This window comes from Oryza glaberrima, chromosome 6, assembly GCF_000147395.1.
Source record: "Oryza glaberrima chromosome 6, OglaRS2, whole genome shotgun sequence".
Lineage (NCBI taxonomy): Eukaryota > Viridiplantae > Streptophyta > Magnoliopsida > Poales > Poaceae > Oryza > Oryza glaberrima.
In genome coordinates, this window is record NC_068331.1 from 8,149,578 (window position 1) to 8,176,570 (window position 26,993).

General features: G+C 42.6%; 3 protein-coding genes across 5 annotated transcripts; 2 read left to right on the forward strand and 1 right to left on the reverse strand.

Moving 5' to 3' along the window:
* The first annotated feature begins 702 nt into the window (after positions 1-702).
* Positions 703-6,728, forward strand: LOC127776510 (uncharacterized). 2 transcript variants are annotated; one of them, XM_052302909.1, is made up of 12 exons: positions 703-1,136; positions 1,481-1,684; positions 1,775-1,920; positions 2,028-2,293; positions 3,022-3,110; positions 3,824-3,971; positions 4,055-4,494; positions 4,643-5,157; positions 5,234-5,294; positions 5,384-5,656; positions 5,826-6,087; positions 6,178-6,728. In XM_052302909.1, exons 1-12 carry the CDS (start codon positions 729-731, stop codon positions 6,531-6,533), a joined length of 3,168 nt encoding a protein of 1,055 aa, XP_052158869.1. In that variant the 5' UTR covers positions 703-728; the 3' UTR covers positions 6,534-6,728. The 2 variants fall into 2 exon arrangements, with proteins under 2 accessions (XP_052158869.1, XP_052158870.1); XM_052302910.1 differs by having other exon boundaries at positions 3,025-3,110.
* Positions 6,729-6,952: 224 nt separating this feature from the next.
* Positions 6,953-11,890, reverse strand: LOC127776512 (THO complex subunit 4D). Of its 2 annotated transcripts, none has more exons than XM_052302911.1 (7): positions 11,713-11,890; positions 10,576-10,824; positions 9,934-10,077; positions 9,761-9,829; positions 8,238-8,434; positions 8,078-8,134; positions 6,953-7,371 (listed from the first exon to the last, which is right to left on the reverse strand). In XM_052302911.1, the coding sequence occupies exons 2-7, from the start codon at positions 10,810-10,812 to the stop codon at positions 7,197-7,199; spliced, it is 879 nt and encodes a 292-aa protein (XP_052158871.1). In that variant the 5' UTR covers positions 10,813-10,824; positions 11,713-11,890; the 3' UTR covers positions 6,953-7,196. The 2 variants fall into 2 exon arrangements, with proteins under 2 accessions (XP_052158871.1, XP_052158872.1); XM_052302912.1 differs by having other exon boundaries at positions 10,576-10,848.
* Positions 11,891-18,907: 7,017 nt separating this feature from the next.
* LOC127778040 (uncharacterized) lies at positions 18,908-23,466 on the forward strand. The gene is made up of 6 exons (XM_052304686.1): positions 18,908-19,486; positions 19,587-19,922; positions 20,621-20,679; positions 20,801-20,929; positions 21,605-21,740; positions 22,901-23,466. Exons 1-6 carry the CDS (start codon positions 19,115-19,117, stop codon positions 23,225-23,227), a joined length of 1,359 nt encoding a protein of 452 aa, XP_052160646.1. The 5' UTR covers positions 18,908-19,114; the 3' UTR covers positions 23,228-23,466.
* The last annotated feature ends 3,527 nt before the right edge of the window (positions 23,467-26,993 follow it).

Below are 26,993 nucleotides of genomic sequence, written 5' to 3' on the forward strand. Positions count from 1 at the left end.
CTTGATACTAGTGATTACATTTACAACTATTCATTCTTTTAGTGGTAGGTAACATATTTGTCGACATCGAGACGCCTATGATAACTTTATCAGTCTTAAGATATGTTGGCTTAGTCTTTTGTATGTATTTATAGTGATAGATATATGTTCTCAGGGAATGAGTGTGAGCATTTGTATTGTTTTCCTTTAAAAAAAACAAGGGGACTAACAATTTTGTGATAATCAATCAGTCCGATTCCCATAAAATTGAAAAAATTGATACTCTCTCTTATGGAGCATAAGACCCCATTTGATACTGTTCCAGATATTAGATCCACGAGGATTTGAATTCTGTATGTTAAATTATAGTGGTTTAAAGTTATATATTTCTCCTTAAATGATAACAAAATAATTCATCTAAATATTATTAACAAAATCAATTAATCATATATCTATATCCATGAATTTGTGAAGCTAGGAATACTCATCCAAAAGAAATCTTGGATCCGAAGATGTGCCAGACAGGTCTAACTACCATATTTAGGCCCATATAAAGTCCAGTAGCACAAGAGGTCGGCCCGACCTCCTGCAGGATTTACCTCTAGCTGTGTTCGACTGGCCGGTGGGTCCCACGCCGCAAGACCCAAACCCCCAAAATTCTCCTTTCGTTTCCCTCTCCGCGATTCAAATCTCTCTCTCTCTCTCTCTCTCTCTCTCTCTCTCTCTCTCCGCTCCCAAATCTCCTCGCCATGGCGCCCGCCGCGGCCGTCTCCGCCGCAGCCCCCGCCGGAGCCGGGGAGACGAGGCGACTGGCGGGGGAGGTGGCGCGCGTGCTGGACGAGTGCCGCGCCTCCCTCGCCGTGCACCCGCGGAAGCTCAGGGAGCTCGCGGCGCTCCGCTCCTCGTCCCCCGCCGCCGCGGGCCGGTTCCTCCCGGCCTTCTGCGCCGCGCTGACCCCGCTGTTCGACCTCGCGAAGCGATCCGCGGGGGCCGAGCGCGTCGCGCGCTTCGCCGCCGCGTTCGCCTCGGCCTCCTCCGCGGCGGCTGGGTGCGGCGGCGGCGACGGGTTCCTCGAGGGGTTCCTCAGGTTCCTCCTCGCTGGCTCCGCCGCCACGCACCGTCCCGCACGCTTGCGCTCCTGCCAGATCATTTTTGAGGTGAACCAAGGAAATTCCTGTAATATTTTATTTCCGTTTGCTTTCGTCAGTACTGGTCACTGGAGAAGTTTGTATAATTTTGGATGCTATGTTAATGTTGTGTTTAATTCTGCTATTGTGTTCTGCAATTTTGCAAAATTTTAGCAAAAGAGTATCTAAAAAAACTTTTCATTCCTACAGCCTCTCTTTTGATATAATTTGTTTATTGCATGGAGCATTTCGCTTTGGTCGTAAGGAACCCTGTAATTTCAGTAGTTCTTACCTCACAATTTAGATAGTGTAGTGTAGGGAGGATCGATTTGACTTATATTGCTGAATTACTAACAGTTGAACTCTTCACGTAGATAATAATGCGCTTGCCGGATGATGCTGAGGTGAGTGATGAGATTTGGGATGAAGTTATTGATGGCATGAAGGTTCGCGTTCAGGATAGAATCCCTGGAATTCGTGCCTTCGCTGTGCGTGCATTGTCTCGCTTTGCGAGTGATGGGGAGGACAGTGACATTGTTGATCTTTTCCTTGAGACCTTTGAAAAAGAACAAAATGTGGTAAGTGATATCATTTTAGTAACTTTACCTATTCTGAATGTTGGACTTCGCTATTATTTCATCTCACTAGGGATTGCTCCATATGTGAAGGAGGTCCGGAAAGCAATTATTTTGTCTCTTCCGCCTTCAAATGCTACACTGGAGACTGTCATTGAATCAACGCTTGATGTAAGTGAGTCTGTTAGGAGAGCAGCATACTGTGTGCTTTCAACCAAATTTCCCCTACAAAGTCTTAGGTGAGTAGTCCTGTCCACTGGACACTCGATGTAGAAATGACAAATGTATTTGAATGGAATGAACAGTCTAATACTATATAAGTGAATTGATAGTTTCTTTGTTTCAGCATCAAGCAGAGGACAAGTCTTCTTCACAGAGGTCTCTCTGATAGGTCTGCATCAGTGAATAGTGAATGCCTGAAAATGCTGAAGGATGAGTGGCTTATGAAATATTGTAGTGGAGATGTCATCACCCTTCTCAGGTTTCTTGATGTTGAGACCTATGAGGAAGTTGGAGAAACAGTAATGGGGGTGCTTATGAAAGATGGTTCTGTGCGCGTGCAAGATGGGCAGACTATTAGGCAGTACTTCACTGCAAATACTGAGGATGAAGGTAAAATCTAAGCACAACCATCGGTATATTTTCATAGTCATGCATATTTCCTTTAATTATTATGCCCACGCCTTCATGGTGAAATCTGAATATCTGGTCACTGGCCATGCAACGCACTTCAATAAAATAACCAAACCTAAAAGATAATGCTGAACGCAATGCACAGAACTGAACGGATCTGTTCAGGTATACCACGGACAACAAGTATGTATTAACGGGCTGATCAATTCATTATCTATGGCCCTGTTTCTTTCAGCTTAGGATTATTATAATCCAGATTATTGGGAGTAAGCTGAAAGAAACAGACAACTTATTGAAGTAGCTTATTATAATCTGGAGCCTAGCTTATTATAATCTGATAAGCTCATTTAGGTGAGCTTTTTCCAGATTATTGGGTGAAAAATTACCCACCATGCCACCCACTCCCTCTTTAGACTTGCAAACCCAATAATCTAGGCTCTAATAATCTAGGAAAGAAACAACTAACCGCTTATTCTACTACAGATTATAACAATCTAGCTTGTAGTAATCTGACTCAATAATCTAGATTATAATAATCCCAAGCTGAAAGAAACAGGGCCTATGTCAATGGTGGTCATCTAGTCCTATCTCTTTAGCCGGATAGATCCTTGATTCAAGTAGAGGCTGGATAAACTTCCATTATATATAAAAAAGTCACACTTCTCTTTTTCTGTTTGTTGATGGCACTCTCTGTACAACAATTGCAGCAGAAAAGGTTTCCAATATTCAGCTTATGGATGCTGAGGTTGCTCTCTACTGGAAAATTATGTGCAAGCATTTGCAAGCTGAAGCTCAGGTAAGCACTGTACTTTGCTTTTCATGTGCAATATATTTGTTGTTCATGGTACTTGTACAATAACAGGATGATGCATATACGGTAGTAGTTATTGTTGCAATTGTTTAAACATGGGATGATAGGAAACAAAATCCTGGAAATCACATAAGAAAGAGAATGAAAATGGAAGTTGTTGCTTATGTGCGCTGATTTACCCGTGAACCTGATTATGGACTATTTAGTTTATTTTCACATTTTTTGCACAGTCAACTTACAAGCATTTTAAGTTTGTTATTTTACATGTTATGACTAGCATAACGCTGTATCTTTATGACGTTGGCATATTTAACCAAAACTAGCTGGAGCAATGTGTGGTAATCAACCAAATAGCTCCGCAGAGGGTTCTTTGGTGGCAGAAAAAAGGTGCCTCTTGTTATGACTTATGATTGCTTGTCAAGAGATATTCCAGTACAAACACCGGCATGCTATATAATACGCCAAAGTTGGTGTTTGAGTCACAAACAGATTAAAGTTCTTGTAATTGCAAAACTCCTTTTGTTTTTGCTGAAGTAGTATTGGGCCATATGGCACTATTTATGTCAGAGGATATGTTCGAAACTTGGAATTCAGCACAGTAATAAGGTTGTATTGGTCCCATCAATGTATACTGCCCTGATCAGTGCTTTGCTTGATTCATGAAACCAATGTACTGATAGTAAGTAATTATTTTTCAGATCAAAGGCTCGGAGGCTGCAACAACTACAGGCACAGAAGCAGCAGTATATGCTTCTGAGGCTTCTGATAAAAATGATCTTCTAGACGGTGTTCTTCCTAGCACAATATCTGACTACGTTGATTTGGTAAAGGCGCACCTTTCTGCTGGTAAGTTGAGTTCGAAAACAATATAGATTGAGCATTCCAATATGTACAAACTAATTCACCATTGCCTGTATGTTCCATTTCAGGACCAAATTATCACTTTGCATCACGGCAACTATTGTTGCTCGGTGAAATGCTTGACTTTTCTGATACCATGAACCGTAAAATTGCAAGTTCATTTCTACATGAGCTTTTGACCAGGCCTCTTGAACATGAAGTTGATGAAGATGGGAATAAGATGGCTATTGGAGATGGTGTGAGCCTTGGAGGGGACAAGGAGTGGGCCAAAGCAGTAGCAGAATTGGCTAAAAGAGTGCATGCTTCTGTTGGTGAATTTGAAATGGTGGTTGCTACTGTTGTTGAAGAACTGGCTCGACCATGCAGGGAGAGAACTGCTGACTTCATGCATTGGATGCATTGTCTCGCTGTGACAGGCCTTCTCCTAGAGAATGCTTCATCCCTACAGAGCCTTCAAGGCAAAGCAATTGAACCTCTGGAATTACTTCAGTCTTTGTTGCTTCCTGCGGTAAGTTTAACTGTTCTACATTCTTTTGGTTTACAACACTTTGTATGCTAGCATTATTTTGTGCCCTTCCGGATACTAAACATATGTCCTAATGTTCCTCTATTGAGTACTAGTCCTGAATTTGATGACGTTTATCTTATCCCTGCAGACAAAGCAGAATCATGATGATGTACAAAGGGTTGCTTTGAGATGCCTTTGTCTTTTTGGATTGCTAGAGAACAGACCAAATGCAGAGTTGGTGAAGCAATTGAGGTTATCCTTCATCAATGGACCTGACCTGGTTAGTGCCATGGCATGCAAGGCCTTGATTGATCTTGTAACTTGGCATGGTCCACAAGAAATAGACCAAACCATTGGAATTGAGTCATCTGATGCTACCAACGAGAAATCCCAATTTACTACAGTAGACGTCTCCAATATGAATGATGACGATCTAAATATTGGAGTTCTTGATATTCTATTTTCTGGGTTTCTTAAAGATGATTGGGAGTTTAATCTTGAAGGTGATAATCATGATAATGTCCCAACCATTCTTGGTGAAGGTTTTGCAAAAATTCTTCTTCTAAGCGAGAACTATGCAAGGATATCTGCTGACTTGCATCCTGTAATCCTGGCTCGACTTGTCAGTTTGTATTTCATGGGGGAAACTAAAGAACTTAAAAGGTGAATTGCACATTTTGCACTTTCTGTTGTTTCAAGTTTAGTCTTGCAGCACTCTTACTTGCACTTGTTTCTCCAGATTGAAACAGTGTCTGTCTGTCTTCTTTCAGCACTATCCAGCCCTTTCAGACAAACACAAGGCAAGTTGCAATGCATACAGTGTATCCCAGATTAGAAATACATTATGCAAGTTAACTAAACACAATGATAATACCTTTATCTTTTGCAGAGGTGTGTCTCCAGTGCATTTGTGCCAGTCATGAGAGCCATGTGGCCAGGTTTATATGGTAATGTTGGGGGTAGTGCACATGCTGTTTCAAAAAGGCGCAAATATGCTGCCCAAGCTGCTCGTTTTATGGTTCAAATGGTACAAACTCCACTCTTTTCGACCGAAACTACGGAGCAAGCTAGTTCGAGTCCTGAAAGCCAGTCAACTAAACCAGATATGTCGAACAATTTCGACATCAGTGAGGAAGGGCTTGCCATCCGTATTGCAGTTGAGGTACTGCTGACAGGCTATAGTTCTTGAAATCTACACATGCTTCTAATATTGCTTGATACTACCAAACTAAATGTCATCTGTTATATAATGTGAATCGTACAATTTTGACAAATAATCTCTACTAAGAATGGTGGGAATAAACTGACATTAAATGCTTGGGAAATTGTAGGTAGCAAATTGCCCGGATAAGAAGACTGCAGCTGCGAAAGCATATTGTTTGGCATTGTGCAAGGTTGCTGTGCTTCTGAGATTCCGGCAATCCGAACAGAAGGCAATCAAATGCATGAGAGGATTGATCAATGCATTGGCTGCTTCGGCTTCTTCCGATAAGGACCTTATGAAGGAGCTGTCTCAAATGGCATCACGGCTTAGATCGCTCGATGAGCACCCGGAAGAAGAGTTGCCACAAGATGAAGCTGAAGAAATATTCAGTATGTCCATCGTTTCATTTCATCACCATCCTAACACATTCTCAACCTTTAATCTTACCGATTGTTCCTTGTACTTTTTTTGTGTCTCAGAGAAACTAGGATTGGATGCTGGCTTCAGGTTGGAGACCAATTCTGTGGTGCCACCAACGCCAGCACCACGGTCAGTCCGGCCTCCTCCCAGCAGGAGAAGGGCGAGACGGTCGCCATCCTCCAGCGATGACAGTGACATAGATGGCCAGGAGGATAACTTGCACGCGACGTCGGTGAGCCGTGTTGCGACCACTCCGGTGGTGATGACCGCGGCTCGTTCGCAGAGAGCAAGCAAGACGGCGGCGATGAGCAAGATGTCTGCGAAGCCGACCGTGGCTGCTTCTTCTGACGATGAATCGGACGACCAGTCCGGCGTGACATCCGGTGATGATTCCTCCGACGAGGATTCGTCTTAAACCTTAGTTTATCTCTTTAGATGATGCTGGCGTTCTTGGCCGAGAGAACCCGGCAATATAGCTATTTAAATTATGGTGATGGCTTCGACATGTCGCTACCCACTCGTCTCTGTATGTTTTGTATCGTGTATGACAAACTGTATCCAAATTCGAGTACATGCAGTATGATTATGCTACAAAAATGTTTATCTGATTTAGGATGATGTTTTGTGTACCAAACGTGCTGTTCGAAAATGGGAAGCTTTCGCTTATCGTGTTATATAGGATCTGCCTGGTACTCTTCGTCTGGCATGCAACAAATGAAAGTTGAATCCAAGTAAAACAGATTACTCAAATTTCTGGCTATGGTGGATCGAAAATGTGATGTGCCTATCAACCCCTGCATCATTCCATACTGATCCATGCACTGTAGTATAATGGGCAGGGGTAAAGAAATGAAAAACTAGAACCAAAAACATCGCTGGCCAAGCAGTTACAATCCAGTTATAATAATATAATGGAGTAGTGACTAGCCTAGAACAAGAATTTGCAGTTGAAACCTAATATTAAAGCTTGAATAATAACTGACATAACACCAGCTATTATAACTCAGCGGTAAATGTAAACAGATACTTATATAACAAACTGCAAATTTCACGCCTCCACCGAGATCCAGGTGACATCTTAGTCGACATTCATTGCCCCGGAATGATAGCTATCCAGCTCCTTGTCCAATTGCTCAGCTGATTTCTCCACAGGTCCCTTCCGAACATAGCCACGCCCACGCCCACGCCCAAAGTTATTACGTCCACGGCCACGACCTCGCCCACCTCTTTGTGCAAAATTGTTACGCTTCCACCTAGAAGTAACATCATGTCGCCAGACGTCAGTACAAGGTAACGCGATTACAATTAAACATGCTACAGATAAATAGTACATAAACAATATTTCACACATCTATATGCCCAAAACAAGGTATTTGATGCTTGCCACATACAAAAATACAAAATACAGACAAGCTTTTAGCATGATCATACTCAATGGTTCCTCCCATGTATACTACTACAACTCATAAGAAGCATATCGCAACTTCATTGCGCAAAAACATAAATGGTGAAAATAAATGGCAATATCTAAAGAAGATGTGCGGCAACAAAACAGACATAGCATATAAAGCATAACACATTTAGTGAACGGCAAACGGAACTTCCCACATAAAGGAGTATCTAAATACAAGCTTGCCAGAAGAAGATTGTTCCTAAATGGCCATTTGAGGGGAGTTTGTTTCAACAGTAATATGACGGGAGCAAACAGGAACTACCGGTAACTTTCATTCTTGATACTCCCTCTGTCCCAAAATATAACTTCTAGCATTAAAATTTTGTCTCAAAATATAACAAATTCACCTACATTCTCTTCTCAACCAATCACAACCTTCCACCTACCTCCTCTTAATCAATCACAACCTTCTCTCATTTAATTTCACCTACTTTCTTAATACACATGTAACCCTAAAAATCCATATATTGAGGTTAGAAACTAAAAGATACAGAATCAGAACCTACCCAGGAATGAAATTAGATGAACCAGCTGCACCTCGACCAAACCCACTCCCACCAGGCCTGAAATAATTAAAAAAAATACATTCCTGATGTCAGAAACAAAAAGAAAAAGTCCCAGCTGGTATAGTTAGTGATATTCACTGGCAACAGGAAAGAACCATACATCATTACAACTTCTCGCTGTCCTCTACCCCTTGCACCAGGGACAACACTAACACGGGGTGCTGAAGGAGCAGCCATACCCAAATCTGCTCCTATCACTTCGATCTTCATTGGCTTCCCATCAAGGCGCACATTATTATATCGTTTTAAAGCCGCAACTGCTTCACTCCTCCTAGTGAATATCACCTCAGCTGAACCCTGTTGAAAAATATCCATCAATATATGACCACAATTAAGTAGCAATATTAGAATTCTATCATATGATCTCGTGCATTTTAACAGAAGCACCTGCATACTTATTTTAAGCAGGAACATGTTGGTTGATCAATGGAGCAAAAGTAGATTGAACAAACAAAAATGTCAATATACTGTATAAACAATACAAGATGAGGTGATCACACAAAGCAGCATACCACATTTTAGACCTCAATTAGTTCATTATGCTTACAGGTCCATGTACCTACAGTCATGTGCTAGACTAAATTCTAAGACAGTGCATGAAGGAGATCCCATTAAATCATAAACTGCACCATCCAGCTGGTTCAAGTAGACCACTGATCTCCTAAATTGTAAAATCAGATATCAAATTGTTTAAGTGGTCCGTACCAGGTCATTAACTTAATAAGGTATTGGCCAATGACATGACATGTCAAATTCATAAATTGTAACATAGCATGGACACATCTAGCTGGGAAAACCACTGGTGATAATCAGAGGTGGCTTCTGCTACCGTTGCATCCACCCCACACTCGCAGCTGGGCCTTATGACTGCCACTGACTTCGCTCTTTATTATTCCCTAGCAACAATCATGATAACTCCAGCATTTGGAGCATTTAGGGCCCATTTGGTAGGGCTCCAACTCCTAAATTTAACTCTAGGAGTTGAGTCTGGAGTGGAGTTGTGACGCAGCCTAAACCCAGATCCACTTCTCTAGTTCATTTTGTGAGAGCACTCCAGCCAGCTCCACTCCCTTTTTGGGTGACTGAAACCGTTTGGTGGGGCTCTAGCTCCAGGAGAGGTGGAGGTGAAGCTGGAGCCGTGTCAAACAGGCAAGACCTTGCAACTACCACTCATAGGTGCTGTGGACAGAGGAAAATTATGAAAGGCTTTGCAAATTCAGTAGGACTGTAGTAGAGGCCATTATCATGTTCAATTTATGTGCAAACCAAGCTATGACGGTACAAGTCAACATGAAATGACATTGGCTGTAACTTTGGTGCACCAATGACTCTTAGAGCAAACCTTAAATGTATCCATGATGTAGATATGTTGTTTGCAAGTTTGGTGACAACATAACTGACTAGGCAAGGTCAGTGATCCAACGTACAATTTACCTAATAGCTAGTGGATGTATGAGCCAGTTTTTTTTTTTTTGGTTGAACCAAACGACACTTGCTCTATGTTAGGAATATAACATGAAAAATGTTTGAATACCAAATTACCAATTGAAAATCAAAAGAACAATGCTTAATTCTGAAATATGCATACAGTACAAAAGACCAAGCTCGGATAAACAGACTTACAGTTGGGCGTCTATTGTTATCATAATGAACAGCACAATGCTTCAAATGACCCATCTCGGAAAAAAGTTCCTGAAGCAGAGTTGTGAACAGAGAACATGAGCTTGAAAATTCCCAATGTGTGTGGAACTGTCAGATTCCAGCATGCATAGTGCAAAACGCAGAGATCCAGCTACCTGTATATCTTCTTTTGTCACTCCATAGTGCAAGTTTGAAATATACAGCTTTGTACTAGATTCTGTCACAGAAAGGCCAGCAGCAACCATGCTGTCCTCAAACAGATCTTGCCTCCATACAATATCCTTGGTTTTGTTGAATGACTGATGATTTTCCATAGCACACATACCCAGATGATGATGAGAAATAGTTAGCGTCAAACCACAAAACCCATCAATCCATGGTACTTGATGAATCAACTAGCATCAGCAAAACTATAATAACCCTATACCATTGCACAAAATTCCGTACGAATTGAAGATCTTATCCACATAAACAAGTATCCAATCAGTAAATACATAGACCATCAGCATGCCAATGAAGGAGAGACGATGCTTCTAGTTTCAAGCATAAACCGGCCAAACCAACACAATTGTGCCATGAAATTCTCAGCAGAAAAGTGCCAGTTCTCAGGGTGATTTCAATAAGAGAAACCTGTCAGATCCTCTCTGAAGTTCCACGGTTACAAAGTGGCAGATATGGTCTGACATGAACCCATGGTCCGTTTCATTTCATTAATTTTCTAACCACCTCTTGTGTAGGTCCCTAATAATTCAGATTCTTGAAGGTATACAGAAAAATAGCAATAAATTTGTCCTTGCCTTGGCAATAGCATACGATGATGACCGAGTACTAACACCAAGTGGCCTTCGTGAAGGCACTCCTACTCCCCTTCCACGGAAGGTGCCAGCACCACGTCCACGCCCTGAACCATAGCTGAACCTTTGGCCATCACCTCTGCCTCGACCTCCTCCCTGTGACCTACCCCTTCCTCTCCCCCTAGAATTTCTGTTGTTCTTAATCATATCGTCCAGTGACATATCCAAAGATGTCGCCATTCTAAAGAAAACCTGAAGTTCAAAATGAATTAAACCCTGCAGTCAGTATAGACAACTTTAATACTTGTCCATGGCTCCATTGTACTGGAGCTGAGCAAACTGGCACAGATAGATTAACTTTAAAAGCATTTCTTTCACAGTTTTTGTTACAAGAAATTTTTTCACAGTTTAACATTAAGAAAAACCGGAAGCAGTGACGTATTCATAGGGGAAAAAATCCAAAGAGAAGAAAAACGGGAAAAAAAATCTACAAGAAACCTTTCATCCAAAAAGGGTTTTTCATACCATAAAATCTCTATTGGATGTAATAATTTATGAGTAAATTTCAGCAAACCACAGATTTCATGGTTGAAGTTTTAGAAAACCAGGAGCATACTTGTGGCACATAACCCAGTTAATTAATCATCTTAGTCAAGTAATCAATATTTCAAAATCCTATACACACTACATATAAGACTATAACATGAAAGTTTCAAGTAAATATGTGCCCAACTTGTTATATTGCCTAGACTTTAAATAAGGATGGGCATTTGGGGAATTTTAGTACAATAATACCCAGGTTTATGTGCACACAATACATGGTGTTTTATCAAATTTCCTCATCGTTATTCACTGATTTGAGAAGGGATGGGGATCTTGCGATGCGTTGAGATAATAAAACCTAGGGTTTCACCAGGGGCGGATCCAACCTAGGGTTCAGTTGAACCCCCAAACTTTTGGTGGAACAAACAACAAACTGTTGTTACTTGAACTAAGGTTAAGGCTCTGAAATTAAGAAGAGAAGAGCTTCTTCCAGATCTAGAAGAGATCGAAGCTAGGGTTTACGAACGCAAGCAAATTCCAGACAGAAGTAGTCCCCCGGGGGGAGAGAGAGATGAATTCGAGAAAGAGGATGCTCACCTGCAGGATCCCCTCCCCTGCTCTCCGCTGCTCTGCTCGCCACCTCCCCTGTTCAGCCGCGAGATGGCGCAAGGAGCGGAGGAGCCGAGAGACGGGAGGTTTTCTTTCTCTCCCGTCAAGCCGCCAAGGGAAGGGAAGGGAAGGGAAGGGGAAGTGTTAGATTGACCTCTGGCCGCCGAGTCTGAGAATTGCGCCAATGGGCTTTTGGCCCACCCCACCACGCCCACGCGCGTCTAACCGTCGAGGACCGATTGCTTCACGCTAAATTTTGGAAAAGATTTAATGGATTCTGTTAAGAAAAATAACACAGCCAGCCGATGAAAACTTATATAAAACATAGTTCAAAAAGAAATAGTAAAAACTATGACACGACGGTTTAATTCTATCTATTCAGAGTCAGTTAGTTTTCTTTAAATTGTTAGAAAAGTTTGTTTAGTGTCCGATAAGAACTTTATATTTTTTTCTTTGGGAGTAGCTATATTGATGGCGTCATATTTTTCATCAAAAAATAGTTAGCATATATTTATATTGTAAGTCCCTAAATTACATATATAACTTTAGTGTATTTATAATGTAAGTCTAAAAATTAGACATCTTTATCTTTACTATTATAAAAATTGAAGATGTTTTTGCCAGTATTTTGGTACGTCATCCGTGTATGAGTCGGTTTTTAAGTTTGTTTGTTTTTGGAAATACATATCCGTATTTGAGTTAGTTTATAAGATCGTTCACTTTTGGTAATCGAAGAAATCATATAAGAAATCTGTTTAAAAAAAACTCGCATGCTAATTTGAGACGATCGGACTCCTAACTGCAGCTCATGATTTTCTAAAAATGTATATATCTAAGCGAACAACCAAAGTGAATTTCATCTTAACTAATAAACCATATAACAATAATATTAAAATAAACTTCACCCATTGCAACGCACGAGTATTTTTTCTAGTAAAAGTATAAATTAATAGATATAACTAAATATTAAATATATTAATTTTAGTGTATTTTAGTGTTTTACCTTTAGGAAAGTTTGTGTCATGTCTGATTAGGACTCATATCTACCCGTGGGTATAAATGTATACACCTGAGGTTCCTGTAATTTATCTCTCAATCAATACAACTACTCTCGGCGCATCACTACCCTTTTTTTCGAGGTTTTTACTTATCACCAGCGGAACTTGGCACCTAACGCAGGACTGTATCGATTTCGATCTCCGACCGGGCTTGGCAATTATATCGGCTATACATTGGTGTTGTTCAAGGCTGCATCGCTGCGACCTTTTGGATCACACTGATTGATATATTTGCCTACCTATTTATCATGTCTTAGTTAGTCTAAGTCAATTAATCAATTTACTTGTATCGGTCATGGTTTTGCCGGTATCGACTAAATTGTTTTGTCGATCTAGATTAGCTAAGGTATCCACCACCTTGAAAATCAATCAAAGGCTTAATTGATTATATATTATGTTTCTTTCCATACTTAGTGTTGCATCAATTGGGTTTGATCTACTAAGTCATGCTTAAAACCATACTCTCTAGCCTGCTTTTTGATTGTGAAAAAGGGTTTCATCGGGTTTCCGATGAGTTATCTGGACGTTGCATTGGCTTATAAGGATTGTGTACAAGTTAGTTTTAGCCGATTGCAAGAAAGGTTTCATTGACTACCTAATCGTTTAGATTTAATGACATTGGAACACCAGCCAATTTATGCTTTAACCATCGAATCCACTCATTATATCATATAATTATAAGCCGATTGTTTTCTATTGTATTATACTATTGTTTTATTACATTATTTTTTGTTGATTGTCTTTGTATCTTTATTTACTCAAGTATCAGAATATATATATATATATATATATAGAGAGGGTATATAGCCGATTTTTCAAAACCCTATCGACATCGGCTGGTATCGGACATCGGCTAGAATTACTTCATCGGCTTGTCAGCCGATCGACTCTCTGGTGATCAAAGTATTTATCTATCTTGTCGATTGCATGATCAAACTGACTGGCACACCCGTATCTCATCTAAGTTTAGGACCAGTGCTGTAGCTAAGTAAATCTCCCAGGCTGTTGTTTTCGTTGACTTAGTTTGCACCAACATAGATCTGGCACCATTGGGCGAGCGCGGATTTTTTGTCGACTCTCTCGCGCGATGATCGGATGCACTATCTACGTAACGGACTTGCCCACGATCCCCTCAATGCACACACATATAACGGGAACGCTACCCGTTCATTGGTAACGACCGACTTACGGCTTAGCCAAAACCAAACTCTTAGACTATCGATCTTAAGGTGTGTTGAAGGGGAACGAAGGGTGAACTCTATCGCCACTACCGCACCACGATGTTTCTGTCACCGCTATCGCACAGTGATCCCATCACCGATGCCCTACTACTACGACACCGACAAACAACTAAGACCGGCTCTCATGGCTTCTTCTTCTGGTCAGTACACCATCAAATTCCACATAAGAGAAATTATGTGATCATGCATAGCCTAAAATCATGCATACCCTCACTGTCCGCCAGCGCCGCTCTCCCTCCCCCACCGCCAGTCGGCGCCACAAGTGCCACTCTCTCTCTCCCTCCATCACCGATCGGTGCCTCAAGCTCCACGCTTCCTCCCTCCACCGTAGGCTAGCGCCTCAGGTCGGCGACCCTGAATATAGAGCAAAAGTGTGCGATCGGTGACCCGCAAAAGGCGCCTCACGACAATCGCGAAGACATCAGTGACGGCGATGTCGGCGAGCAATCCGAGACGAACGGAGCGGCTGTGACCGGTCGTCATGTGACAAACTCGGTTGCAAGGCAAATCGGCTCGGAGCTATGGTGACCCCGACGGTGGTTCTTCCAGATCTAGATGACAGTATGCTCTCAGAGATCGGCTGGCGGGGCAGGGAGCAGGCGATCGTGCGTGGGAGATTTTTTTTCACTTTTTATTTTCAGTTTATATAAACTCACAAATTAAATTATGGGCCAAATTAGGTGACCTCACACAACCCCGACGATCCGCGGTAGTCGTGCCTTCGCTGCGCGGGAGGAAAGAAATCACCCGCCACCCGACAAGTTCCTACGAAAATAGCCTTCGCTTCGAAGGAAACGATGGGTGCCGGGTGCCGGGGCCGCGTGCCCGATTTGATGATTCGACGCTAGCAAGCAAAACAGCGGCTGCACGGGTGAACAGGGCTCTCCGCTCCTTAATTTGTTGTTTTCCTAGATCGCTCGATCGCTGTTGCTCTTCGCCACGCTACTCGGTCGCTAGCAGCCAAGGTTGTCAGCCGATTCGTGTCATAGTATCTTACGACACTACGATCCTACCAAGCCGAAACGATACTAATTCCATCTAGTATCCTAATTTTTATAGTATCTCAATCCTACTATTTATTACTACATGATCCTACGAAATCTTAGGTGGTATCCTGATTCTACGATCCCTACGATACTACAAAATATTATTTAAAATAACATGGTTTGAAAATAATTTAAATAAATATGCTTAAATTTATATAAAAATCAGTTAAATATATTAAAACCAACATGGTTTCTCTTGATACATATCTCTATTTGCATCACATATATCATTACTATATATTTTTATATTGAATAGCTATATATAATTAGTATTAATATTAATTAAACTTTTAAAAAGAAAATCTTATAGTACCCCAATACTACGATACGATCCTACAATATGATATTACTTTGAAAAAACGATAATGACCACCTTGGCAGCCTCCTCGTACCACTGACCTACTCCTCTGCACATTCCAAACCATTTCCTAATCCCCTCGGCCCTCGTCCACATCACCAGATGTTTACCAAAGAAAACGGCAGCTTCTGCTGCTGCTGCTTCTAACATTTTATAACAGAAAAAAAGAAAACAGTTTAATCTTGGTGTCCAACAAACACGCGATCAAACCTAATCGAGGTAGAATTTGCCGATTAGATGGGGGGAGTTGTTAGGGAGGTGTCGCGTCACTGTCTACCTGCACATTTTGCACGCGTAAGGTTTCGTCCACGGGCGCTTGTCGCGCATGCAGGATTATTCAGGTCAATGTCATCTTGCACTCAAATTGGGAAGGTATTTTTCTTTCTCTGTGGACAGCGGATTGCAGATGCGAGTGACAGCCGAAGCAAAGCATCCAATTGTATTTGACCTGACCACAGGGAAGAGCGGAGCCAGTTCATTAGGTGCATTCATCTTGCTGGATGAAGTACTACTCCGTACTTATTTAACAGTAACACAATTGCCAATTTGCCATGAAATCCGGGCCAAATCAGCAATTTCCAACCTGGCGAGGATAATTGCGCTGTATGGCCTCTGATTACACTGGTGGAGAAGTGCTTTTTAGTCCCGGTTCCTAACCCCTATAGTCCCGATTTTTCAACCGGGACTACAAATCCGGGACTAAAGATCGCTAGCTTTAGTCCCGGTTCACATCAATCTTTAGTCCCGGTTGGTGTTACCAACCGGGACTAAAGATGACATCTTTATTTTTTCTTTTTTTTTCTGTTTTTAATATTGAATATTGATTTCACACCATCCTCTCCCATATCCAAATCATCACATATCACAGAACATCTCTAAATTCTCAAATCCTCAAACAAATCATCTCCAAATACATCACAAACTCTTAAAAAAATTACATCATAGGGTTCTAAAAAATTCATCCCAGATTCACATCTCACACAAAAATGCATCACAGATTCACATCTCAAAAAAACAAGAAAAAAAATCCGGCCGGCGGCCACTGCCGCCTCCCCTCCGCGCCGCGCCGGTCGCCGCCGCGCGGCCCCCCGCGCTGCCGCCGTGCAGGCCGCCTCCGCGCCGGCCACCCACCGCCGCCGCCGCGCGGCCCCCCGCGCCGCCGCGCCGGCCACCCACCGCCGCCGCGGCGCCGGCACGCTTCTGCACTGTGAGTGAAGGAAAAAAGGAAGGAGAGGAGGGGAGTTAGAGATAAGGAAAGAGATAAGAAGTTAGAGAGGAAAAAAAAGAGGTAGAGGGAGGAGTTTGTTGTGTGGACGGGAAAAGAGGATCGGTACTATGGATTATATAGTGTGTTTTGATTTTTATTCTCGGTTAGTATCACCAACCGGGACTAAAAATAGGTTTTTAGTCCCGGTTGGTGTTACTAACCGGGACTAAAGATCCTAGGGCCCTGACACGGCCTGACATGGAATCAACCGGGACTAAAAATGAACTTTAGTCCCGGTTGGAGTTACCTACCGGGACTAAAGATGATGTTAAAGATCTTTCTCTTATTAACCGTGACTAAAAATCATTTTTAGTCCCGGTTTTTAATGGAACCGGGACTATTGTGGATTTGGGTCGACCGACCAAAGATGGTTTCTCTACCAGTGTTATGAGCCCACTCTCTTAGCTTAGACCCTGTTTAGATGGTTCTAAAACTTTTAAATCCCTATCACATCGGATGTTTGGACATTAATTATAAATATTAAACGTAGATTATTAATAAAACCCATCCATAATCTTGGACTAATTCACGAGACAAATCTATTGAGCCTAATTAATCCATGATTAGCCTATATGATGCTACAGTAAACATTCTCTAATTATGGATTAATTAGGCTTAAAAAATTTGTCTCGCGAATTAGCTTTTATTTATATAATTAGTTTGTAAGTAGTCTATATTTAATACTTTAAATTAGTGTCTAAATACATAGACTAAAGTTAAGTCCCTAAATCCAAACACCACCTTATCCTCGTCTGTCAACTGCTTGAGCAATTCGTTAATGATGATGACAACTAATGAACCAACCAATAATAATAATACATCCGAGCTGTGTACACACGAAAACTGTTCCGTAGGAAATACTCTCTCTCTCCATTCAAATTGATCATCATATGTATATACACCAAGAAAAAAACTGATAATTCTCTCATACTAAATATATACATGTACCATCCCTACTAGCAAGATTAAGATATTGCAGGTTAGTTTTAAATACTTGTATGTATGAATGTATTTATCAAAGTTCATTTACTCCAATTCACAATTAACTTATATATTTAATGAATGAACACAAATATTTAATAAATGAACACAAATATAATGATCATTTAAAATTAACTATTTAAAAATAACTAAAAAAATAAATGATGATAACTAAAAAAATAAATGATGATCATTTCGAAACGAGGGGGTCCTGCACTACAAAATACACGTCAAAATATTGGTCGTTTGAGGTACATACTACATAAGAGCAAGTTTAATAGTACTCTAATTTATAGCCAATCTAATAGTTTATTACTAGCTCCAATTTATTTATAGCCAATCTAATAGACAATTCATACAATAATTACTTAGAGCAAGTTTAATAGTATAGCCCACTACTAGCTCCAATTCATTTATAGCCAATCTAATAGCCAATTCATACAATTGCTTACTATACTATCAATATATGGTCCCACCTGTCATACACACATTGTGTCTTGGAGTCCGCGCTGCAGCTGGCTACAAATTTGTAGCCCGCTGCTCTTCTCTCTCATCCTTTATCTCATTAAAATATGTTTACAGCTAGCTAATAGCCTGTTATTGTACCTGCTCTTATTGTACTATTAGTATATATAGTCCCACCTATCATACACATATTACGTCTTGGAGTCCGTAATGCAGCTGGCTACATATCTGTAGCCCGCGCTTTTCTCTCTCATCTTTTATCTCATTAAAATATGTTTGTAGCTAGCTAATAGTTTGCTATTGTACCTACTCTTAGAGTAAGTTTAATAGTATAGCTCACTACTAGCTCCAAAACATCTATAGCCAATGTAATAGCCAATTCATACAATAGTTGCTTACTATACTATTAATATCTGATCCCACCTGTCATACACAAATTACGTCTTGGAGTCCGTGCTGCAGCTGGCTACAGATTTGTAGCCCGCTGCTCTTCTCTCTCTTTCTTTGTCTCTTTAAAATATATTTATAGTTGGCTTATAGCCTGCTATTCTATCTGATCTTAGCAAAATTTCAAGACTAGAAAAAAAGACCAGCAAAGCGATATTCTTAACTTCAGGAAAAAAAGATTATTAAATGGAACCCAGTACTAGTACTCCGGGAGAGATGGTCGTCGATTCTTCCGGTTGGCTGAGGAAAGCCTCCGCGTTGAAAAGGCGTTACGATAAAAAGCGTTAAAACCCAGTGCGCGCACAGGCCGCCGGCCCGCGGACAGCTCAGCCGCCTCACTGCCTCACTTCGCCCCCCACCACCACCACCCCCCCCAAACCTCGTGGCTTCCGGAACAAACAGCGCACAAAATTAAAAAAAAAAACTCGAAATAAAAGCAACTGCAACGACCAACCAAAGCACCAGCAGAGCAGCAGCCGCCAGCAGCGGCGACCGGAGGAGAGAGCGGCGTCGCGGCGGCGGCGGCGATGTCGGTGTCGTGCGGGCTGGAGTGGGTGGTGTGCCTGGGGTGCACGCGGTGGGCGTGGAAGCGGCTCACCTACATCGGCGCCTACGACAGCGAGGCGTGGCCGGCGGCGGCGCCGGGGGAGTTCGAGCCCGTCCCGCGAATCTGCCGCGTCATCCTCGCCATCTACGAGGACGACCTCTCCAACCCCACCAAGTTCGCGCCGCCCGGCCGCGGGTACGCCGGCGTCGACCTCGCCGGCGTCGTCAAGCGCGCCACCTACGAGCACGTCGGCAACACCTGCCCTCCCTACATCGTCTACGTCGACCACCGCCACAAGGAGGTCGTCCTCGCCATCCGCGGCCTCAACCTCACCCGCAACGCCGACTACAAGGTCGTCCGCAAGCGATTCCCCTTCCCCCGATCGACCCGAATGCCATGAACGGCGGCGAGATTTGGAGAGGGAGGCTGACTCGGCTCGATCCCCCCTGCAGGTTCTCATGGACAACAAGCTCGGGATGCAGATGTTCGACGGCGGCTACGTCCACCACGGCCTTCTCAAGGCGGCGCAGTTCATCCTGGAGAGGGAGACGAAGACGCTGCAGGAGCTGCTGCAGCAGAACGGGCCCGACTACAAGCTCATCTTCGCGGGGCACTCGCTGGGCTCCGGCATCGCCGCGCTCATGACCGTGCTCGTGGTGAACAACCGGAAGATGTTTGGGAACATACCGAGGAGCCAGATACGGTGCTACGCGCTCGCCCCCGCCCGGTGCATGTCGCTCAACCTCGCCGTCAAGTACGCCGACGTGATCAACTCCGTCGTGCTGCAGGTACGACCTCGAGCGAGCGAGCGTGCAGCTTCTTCTGTGGTGAAATGTTGGCCGTTGAATTCGCTGTCTTGGAAAATTTTTTCCCAATGGAGTGGTTGCCGTTAGAAACATTTTCCCCATTGGAGTGGTTGGAGATAGGAGGGGGGGATAATTTGGTCAATGTGCTTTGCTTGTGGCTGTGGTGTGATTGGAATGTCTGAAATTTTAAGCTGTGCACTAGTTTGATTGTCCAGAACGGAAGGAATCATGTAGCTGGAGCTTGTGCTCTGAAGCTTATAGGAGGTTTGTTGAATTAGCGTTCACGAAAAAAAAGTTTGTTGAATTATGTATGCCGTGTTTGATTAGAGAAGTGACAAAGGAAGGTAGCAATGTCTACCTGTTTCCATGTTCTTGGGTGAATTTAATTCATGTAGCAAGCCAAAGTTTTATTTAGTACTATTATTAGGTGTTTTTTAAGAAACATGGATGATTGCTTAGTTTAATATGCTATCTGTGTCGGGATGATTTATGTCACTTCCATATGTTGTAGTATATCTGTTGCGGTCTTGTTTTAATGCTGAACAAGTGTGTAGCTCATAAATTCAACTAATTCTATGTTCTCATTGAATCGAATGTTAATATTTACTAGCATTTAAGATACGTATTATATTGAATCTCCTCTGAAGTTCATACCCTCAATGTACACTATCTTTTTACAGGATGATTTTTTGCCAAGAACGCCAACACCGTTGGAGTACATTTTTGGGTCTATATTCTGGTAACTTTTTCCCGACCACTTTTCTCCAACTACCTGTATAGTTCTACTTTCAGTTAAAAGACAAAAGAACTGCATACAGTGGTTAATTTTTTTCACCAGACCTTTATTATGCCTTGGACAGCTTGCCCTGCTTGTTGTTTATCATGTGCCTGAGAGATACATTTAAGCAAGACAAGAGAAAATTTAAAGATCCAAGAAGACTCTATGCTCCTGGTCGAATGTATCATATAGTCGAGAGGAAATTTTGCAGGTAATTGGTGCCTTTTAATAGAAGCTATTTGTTGTTTCTTATGTCACGCCAGCATTTTAACCTTTCTGCCTTTGTTCGTGCTATTCTAGAACAAGTTTCAGCAATGATCTGGACTTCTGGTGTTCATATTTCAAACTTTCCATGATCTAAATAAAGGGTTCAATGCCAATCTATTTTTCGGAAAGCAAGCAGAAATGCTAACTGTTTGTGCTTTATAAGCACTAGTCAAGAAAACATTGTTCCATACTCATCAATAGCATCTATATTTCTGAGGTAGTGAGAAATACATAAAAAATATTGATGCGTGATTTTAAATTATTCAATTATACGGAGCATGGGCTGGAGTACCTCCTGTTTTTTAGGAGGTGTAGTTCTCCCTGCAGCTAAAAAAGGAAAGCTTCAGGAGACAAAAGCATACTATTCATCTCTATCATATTAGCTACAGATAAGCAGATGATACAGTTCAAACAAATTTGACTCATTTCAATATCTATGGCTGACATAGAATCCCATAGACTAGTCTAATACAGAGTGCATGTGCTGTTTTAAAAAGTCTAATTTGTGTCCTCATATATGGTTATTATGACATGGATAGATGACAGATTTTCTTTTGGTGGAGAGAGAGGTCAGATATTGTGCCGCATTGACAATAACTGTAGTACTACTCATTTGTAGATGTGGAAGATTCCCTCCTGAGGTGAGAACTGCTATTCCAGTGGAAGGCCGATTTGAGCATATTGTGTTGTCATGCAGTACTACTTCTGATCATGCGATTGTATGGATTGAACGAGAATCAGAAAAGGCTTTAGAGGTAAGTGTTATGCTAATTTGAAAAAAAATTGTGGCATCATTATTTGATTAAAAATCTGTTCCTCTGTTATCTGTTCGATGTTGAATTTTTTATACATCAATCTACTGTTTTATCAGTTCTTAGTCTCATGAATTGGGATCTATCAGATTTTATCAACTTTCAGGGAAAATATAAAGAAACTAATGACAGGCTTGGAGGATGATGATTTGTTAGTATCATAATATAGGGGCTTATTTAGTACTTCCTCTGTTTCATAATGTAAGTCATTCTAGCATTTTCCATATTCATATTAATGTTAATGAATCTAGATAGATATATGTGTCTAGATTCATTAACATCAATATGAATGTGGGAAATGCTAGAATGACTTACATTGTGAAACGGAGGGTACCATTAAGAGTTTAGCAACAGACCGCCCTATGTTGTTGAACATTATTACTGACATGATGCAACTCACCTTGTTGTAGGCTTAGCGGATCTCAAAACATTAGGTTCTTGATTGTTTACTTGAACCATCAAGCATAAAATTTTGATTTCTACAAAGATGCATGTACGTTTGATCAATACTTCCGATGCGATTTTTCTATGCTCTAAAAGCACAAGGCTGAAAGACAAATGCTATTTTTATGATCTCTTGGTTTATCCATAATCATGGCTGGATAATTAAATTTGAAGTGGGTATACATATTTGATATGAGTATTTGGCTTTGAACCTTTGTCATTTCCTCTTCTTATTACATTTCTTTTTTGCAAACTTTGCTTCTCTAAGACAGTGTAAGAATATAGAGCTAAACTTGTTTTACAACCATGCGTGTTCAGTAGTACAGTATTTTTGGGAAAAGAAATCCTGTTATTACTTATTACTAGCACCAAATTGACGTGGACAAGAAAGGGATTTCAAAAAAGAAAAAAAAATCAGACATGAACATCTTAGGCACCAACAGCTCAAAGCTCCTATCAGCAACATTAATGAAGGAACATGGTACACTAGTGCCAAATTGCCTACCATCATTGTTTTTGTGTTCTTCTCATTTTCCACCAGCTAAATTAAAGAACCCAAAAGAAAGATAAATGTTCATTGGATCTTAACATTTGCCGCACTAATTTGCTAAGTTGCATGAAGAATACTTGTTTATAATTATAGCGACACTGTTTTGCAGCTTATGAAAGGAAATGAGAAACCAACAACTCCGCCTGCGCTACAAAAGATGGAAAGACTGCAGAGTTTTGAGGAAGAACACAAGAATGCCCTCGAGAGAGCAAAGACCTTAGATGTTCCTCACGCAGTTGACTTGTCTGAAGTGGAGATCCAGGAGGGTTCTAGCCCTACGCCGCCCTCTGATACTCATAGTGAAGCCACCTCAGAAGCAAAATCTGCAGGAAGAACCAGTTGGGATGAGCTGATGCATAAGCTTTTCACCAGGGACGAAGGTGGGAAGCTTGTTGTGAAGGAGGACATTAAGGCGAGGAACATTGTTATTGAGTAATACCGACCCTCAGACTTTTGATCTGGTAATTGATTCTTTTGCGTGCATATACAGAAGTTCAACATGAAAATGTTTTTTTTTTTTTTTTTTTTTTGGATCGAGCCATTTTGTGGTACGAAAACTGTCCCGTGTATATGTAGACCTATCTGTGCATTCTTGAATCCCCAAAGTTTTGTTAATTTACCCGTACATGTTTTCTATAGCGTCCCCAAGCAATAAATCATAATTTATTCGGACAATTTTAAGTGCTCCTTGGATTTTGGTAACTTCAATTTCTAATCTGGTGATGAAGATCTAAATGGTAGTACATGCTTATATGAACCTATCTGATGTCCTGGACAGACTTTGCAACCAGAGTTTTGGTGATTGATCAATTATTCATTCTTGTAACTTGGATTTTTGGAGCAGATTCATCTGCACAAATCATGTGGAAATTAGCTCCTTTTAGGCTGCCGTTCGGTAGTTAGATTTGAGAACTCCTTTAACGTACGTAAAACGGAGTGACTCATTGCATATAATTAATTAAGTATTAGCTATTTTTTTTAAAAAAAATATATCAATATGATATTTTAAAGCAGCATTCGTTATTTTTTACGTTTAGTAGTTTAGAAAAAGTGCAAAAGTGAGTTGGGAAAAAGTTAACCTTCCCAGAGTTTGTGACTGTCAGTGTTCATTTCTTTTTCTTCCTCCTCTCCTCTCGTTCCTTTCTTTCCATTTTCCCAAGCCGGTCAGCACTCAGCAGTCACAAACCATGCGCACGCAGCAGTCACAAACCATGCGCCGGCGAGCTTGGCTGCAGCTCCACCTGCTGAGAGTCTAGATCAAGTAACGTTTTTGCTTTGCCATTGTGTTGTGCATACATTTTGCTTTTAGAGAATTGCAAATATAGCACTAGTTTCACCCCAAACATGGAAAAGCCATTAACAAATACACAAACCGTAAAGTTGCCACTGAAGTTAGTTTCTTTTTTTTTTTAGGAACCGACGACAGGAGTTACTCCTGCCGGAATTTATAGAAGAAGAGAATTGGCCCAGTTAATAAAGAAAACCGGGCCCGAAAACCAAACAAGCACGGTTAATTAAACGGAAAACTGGCAAAAACCTATACAGAAAAGGAAAAGAAACAACTAAAAAGACCTCACAAAAGTCGTTGTTACCAAGCTTACCGAAAGGCAAGCAGATTCGACAACATAAAGCAAACGAGGTCTCCAGAACCACCGAACATCCTCTAATGGAGCATAAACCTTCTGAGCGAAGCCTTCAACAAGGGAGCAACATCAAGGATGTTGTCAACGCCCGTTCCGAAAGGAACCCGGTTTTCACCTGAAGGAAGAGAGAGCCAGCATGAAGATACCTCCAAGGAGGAAACGGCGCCCGCAAGCGTCGATATCATCAACCTAGGATAGCACTAGGCAAGGTTTTCACCCGAGGCTCTCTCAAAATGCTCCACTTCCAAACCCTTGCCGCATTGCCGGGACGTTCATTGAGGGTCATCATTGCCGAGCTTGCAAGACAAGCAGCTCCGACTCCGCCTCAACAGCCAAACACCCTGCAGCTCGACCAGGGACCGCCTCACACCCAGGAACCCACCCACAGCAAACTAACAGCGCGGCTGACGACCAGCGAACAAGACGCCGAAAATCCGCACGCCACCCCTACTAGAGAGCTCCTCAGCATCGACTGGAAGCAGCCTAACCTAAGAAGGGAGGAGCACCTAAGAAGAATGGAGCGGGCGCCGCACCGCCAGAGAGCATTGGAGGAACAACCACTGGAGAAGGGGAGAACCGGATCTAGAGGAACAGGAGGGAGGGAGATGGAACAACCACTGAAGAGAGGCGCCGTCCCTGCCGCCGGCAAAGGCCGCCGCAGGCCTACTGCCCCCGGCCAAGACCACGCGGTAGCTGGCGCTGGGGCACCCTCCGCCGAGAGCCGCCGGCCGACCGAATGAGCCGCCGCCGACCACGCGAGTCGCCGCCGACCCGAAGCCGTTGTCGCCGACGAAACGCGCGGGAGCTGCAGGCCACCTGCCAACGCCCGAGGGCGCCGGCGCCGACCGAGCCCCACCGCCGGCCGCGCAGAGCCCCACCGCCGCGCCGCCGTCGTCACCCCGGCCAGATCTGGCGGGGCAACTGGATCTGGCGACGCCATCGCCGGAGCCGCGCAGAGCCCCATCGCCGTGCCGCCAACGCCGCGGAGAGCCCCACCACCACGCCGTTGCCGCGACCTCACTGTACCGCCGCCGCGACCTCGCCGTCCAGCCGCCATCGTCGCCACGCCCGTGCCAGGGCGAGATGGAGCCAAGAGAGATGGCCCTGCCGCCGCCATCCCAGCGCGTCGCCCGGGTTTGCCGTCGACGAGCTCCGGCGGCGGCGAAGCAGGGAGGAGGGAGGGGGAGGGGCGGCGGCGGCTAGGGTCATTCCCACTTAAGTTAGTTTCCATTGCTCTCGTTTATCATTGCCATCTAAACTAGTAAGATTAAAAGGCCAAAAATAGTTATAAATTAAACTAACTTAAAAAAAAGAACATGACAAGACCATCTTACCCCTAGCCAGAATAGACCCTCGCTGCCCCCTCTCTCTTGCGGGCGATGTGCAAGCGGTTGGCGGGAGGGCGGTGTGTGGCGGGCGAACGGACGAACGTCGGGAGGGCGTGCAGACGGGCGCCGTTTGGGAGGATGATGAGATGACGTGCGGCCAGGGGGCGGTGGGGCGGGAGGGCGTTAGTAGCACGAGCATGGGCAGTAGCATCAGCGCGTGGTGGCAGCTCCCTATGGCAGAAGCAGCAGCAGCAAGCTAGCGAATTGGTTGGACTGCAGCAAGAGCAACAACAATGGCGAGTGGAGGCAATAGCAACAACGGGGAGCAGGGGCATCCTTGTCCTATTTTTTATGAAAACCCATCTTCTAACGGTGTTATTTTCAGCCGTGAATCCAATGGCAAGTATTCCATATTCCAATCATTTTTTATGGTAAACATGCAATTACGTTTTTTTTTATAATGGCAAATTCTTGATACCGCTTCAAACCAGTAGCAAATATGCAATTGGTCGTTTGCTTTTTCCTTCTGGATATCGGTGAACCGAAATTGCTATTTTGCATGCCCTCGTTTCCAGCGAATACTCTCTTCTCTCTTGTAGTCTTCTCTTATCTTTCCTTTTTCACTCAACCTAAAGCCCAACTAATTCATTCAAAGGTTTTTTTTTAATTCATGCAAAGTTAGCCCCAACACCGTGCATTTTATTAGATATAGTCCTAACCGGCAATGTCTTCCAATTATCCCAATTTGCCAACAATAGACAAGCCCTCGAGCAGGAGTGGGGATCCTCTGCTGTACTGCATATACAGTAGATGTCACTGACACATGGGTCTAATGTGTTAGCGACACCTATTGTATATGCAGTACAACAGAAGATTTAAGATTTGTATCCCACGAGCATAGCCAGTTGAGGTCACCACCAACAATCCAACATAAGTGTGTCCTTGTCAAGTCCTCAGAGCGAACACTTTTCTTCTTATTTTTCGGGATCCACGTGTTCTGTCTCGAGTGCCGATGATGGGAGGCAAATAAACACGTGTGTTTTGTCGAACCTCCCTGTTCGTCGGGAAATGGAGCGGTACATTAACACGTGATCAATTAAGTATTAGTTTTTTTTAAAAGTAGATCAATATAATTTTTTAAAGCAACTTTTGTATATAAATTTTTTTAGAAAAAATACACCGTTTAATAGTTTAAAAAGCATGCATGCGGAAAACGAGGGAGGAGGAAAGT

What these genes read in the sequence shown, in the direction of transcription:
- LOC127776510 (XM_052302909.1), top strand. Translation starts at nt 729, where the DNA reads ATGGCGCCCGCCGCGGCCGTCTCCGCCGCAGCCCCCGCCGGAGCCGGG. An exon ending in CCTGCCAGATCATTTTTGAG is followed by an intron (nt 1,137 to 1,480) that starts GTGAACCAAGGA and finishes CTCTTCACGTAG; the next exon opens with ATAATAATGCGCTTGCCGGA. An exon ending in GAAACTAAAGAACTTAAAAG is followed by an intron (nt 5,158 to 5,233) that starts GTGAATTGCACA and finishes TTGTTTCTCCAG; the next exon opens with ATTGAAACAGTGTCTGTCTG.
- LOC127776512 (XM_052302911.1), bottom strand. Translation starts at nt 10,812, where the DNA reads ATGGCGACATCTTTGGATATGTCACTGGACGATATGATTAAGAACAAC. An exon ending in TGACAAAAGAAGATATACAG is followed by an intron (nt 9,830 to 9,933) that starts GTAGCTGGATCT and finishes ACTCTGCTTCAG; the next exon opens with GAACTTTTTTCCGAGATGGG. An exon ending in CAGCGAGAAGTTGTAATGAT is followed by an intron (nt 8,135 to 8,237) that starts GTATGGTTCTTT and finishes TAATTATTTCAG; the next exon opens with GCCTGGTGGGAGTGGGTTTG.
- LOC127778040 (XM_052304686.1), top strand. Translation starts at nt 19,115, where the DNA reads ATGTCGGTGTCGTGCGGGCTGGAGTGGGTGGTGTGCCTGGGGTGCACG. An exon ending in TCAACTCCGTCGTGCTGCAG is followed by an intron (nt 19,923 to 20,620) that starts GTACGACCTCGA and finishes ATCTTTTTACAG; the next exon opens with GATGATTTTTTGCCAAGAAC. An exon ending in GTCGAGAGGAAATTTTGCAG is followed by an intron (nt 20,930 to 21,604) that starts GTAATTGGTGCC and finishes ACTCATTTGTAG; the next exon opens with ATGTGGAAGATTCCCTCCTG.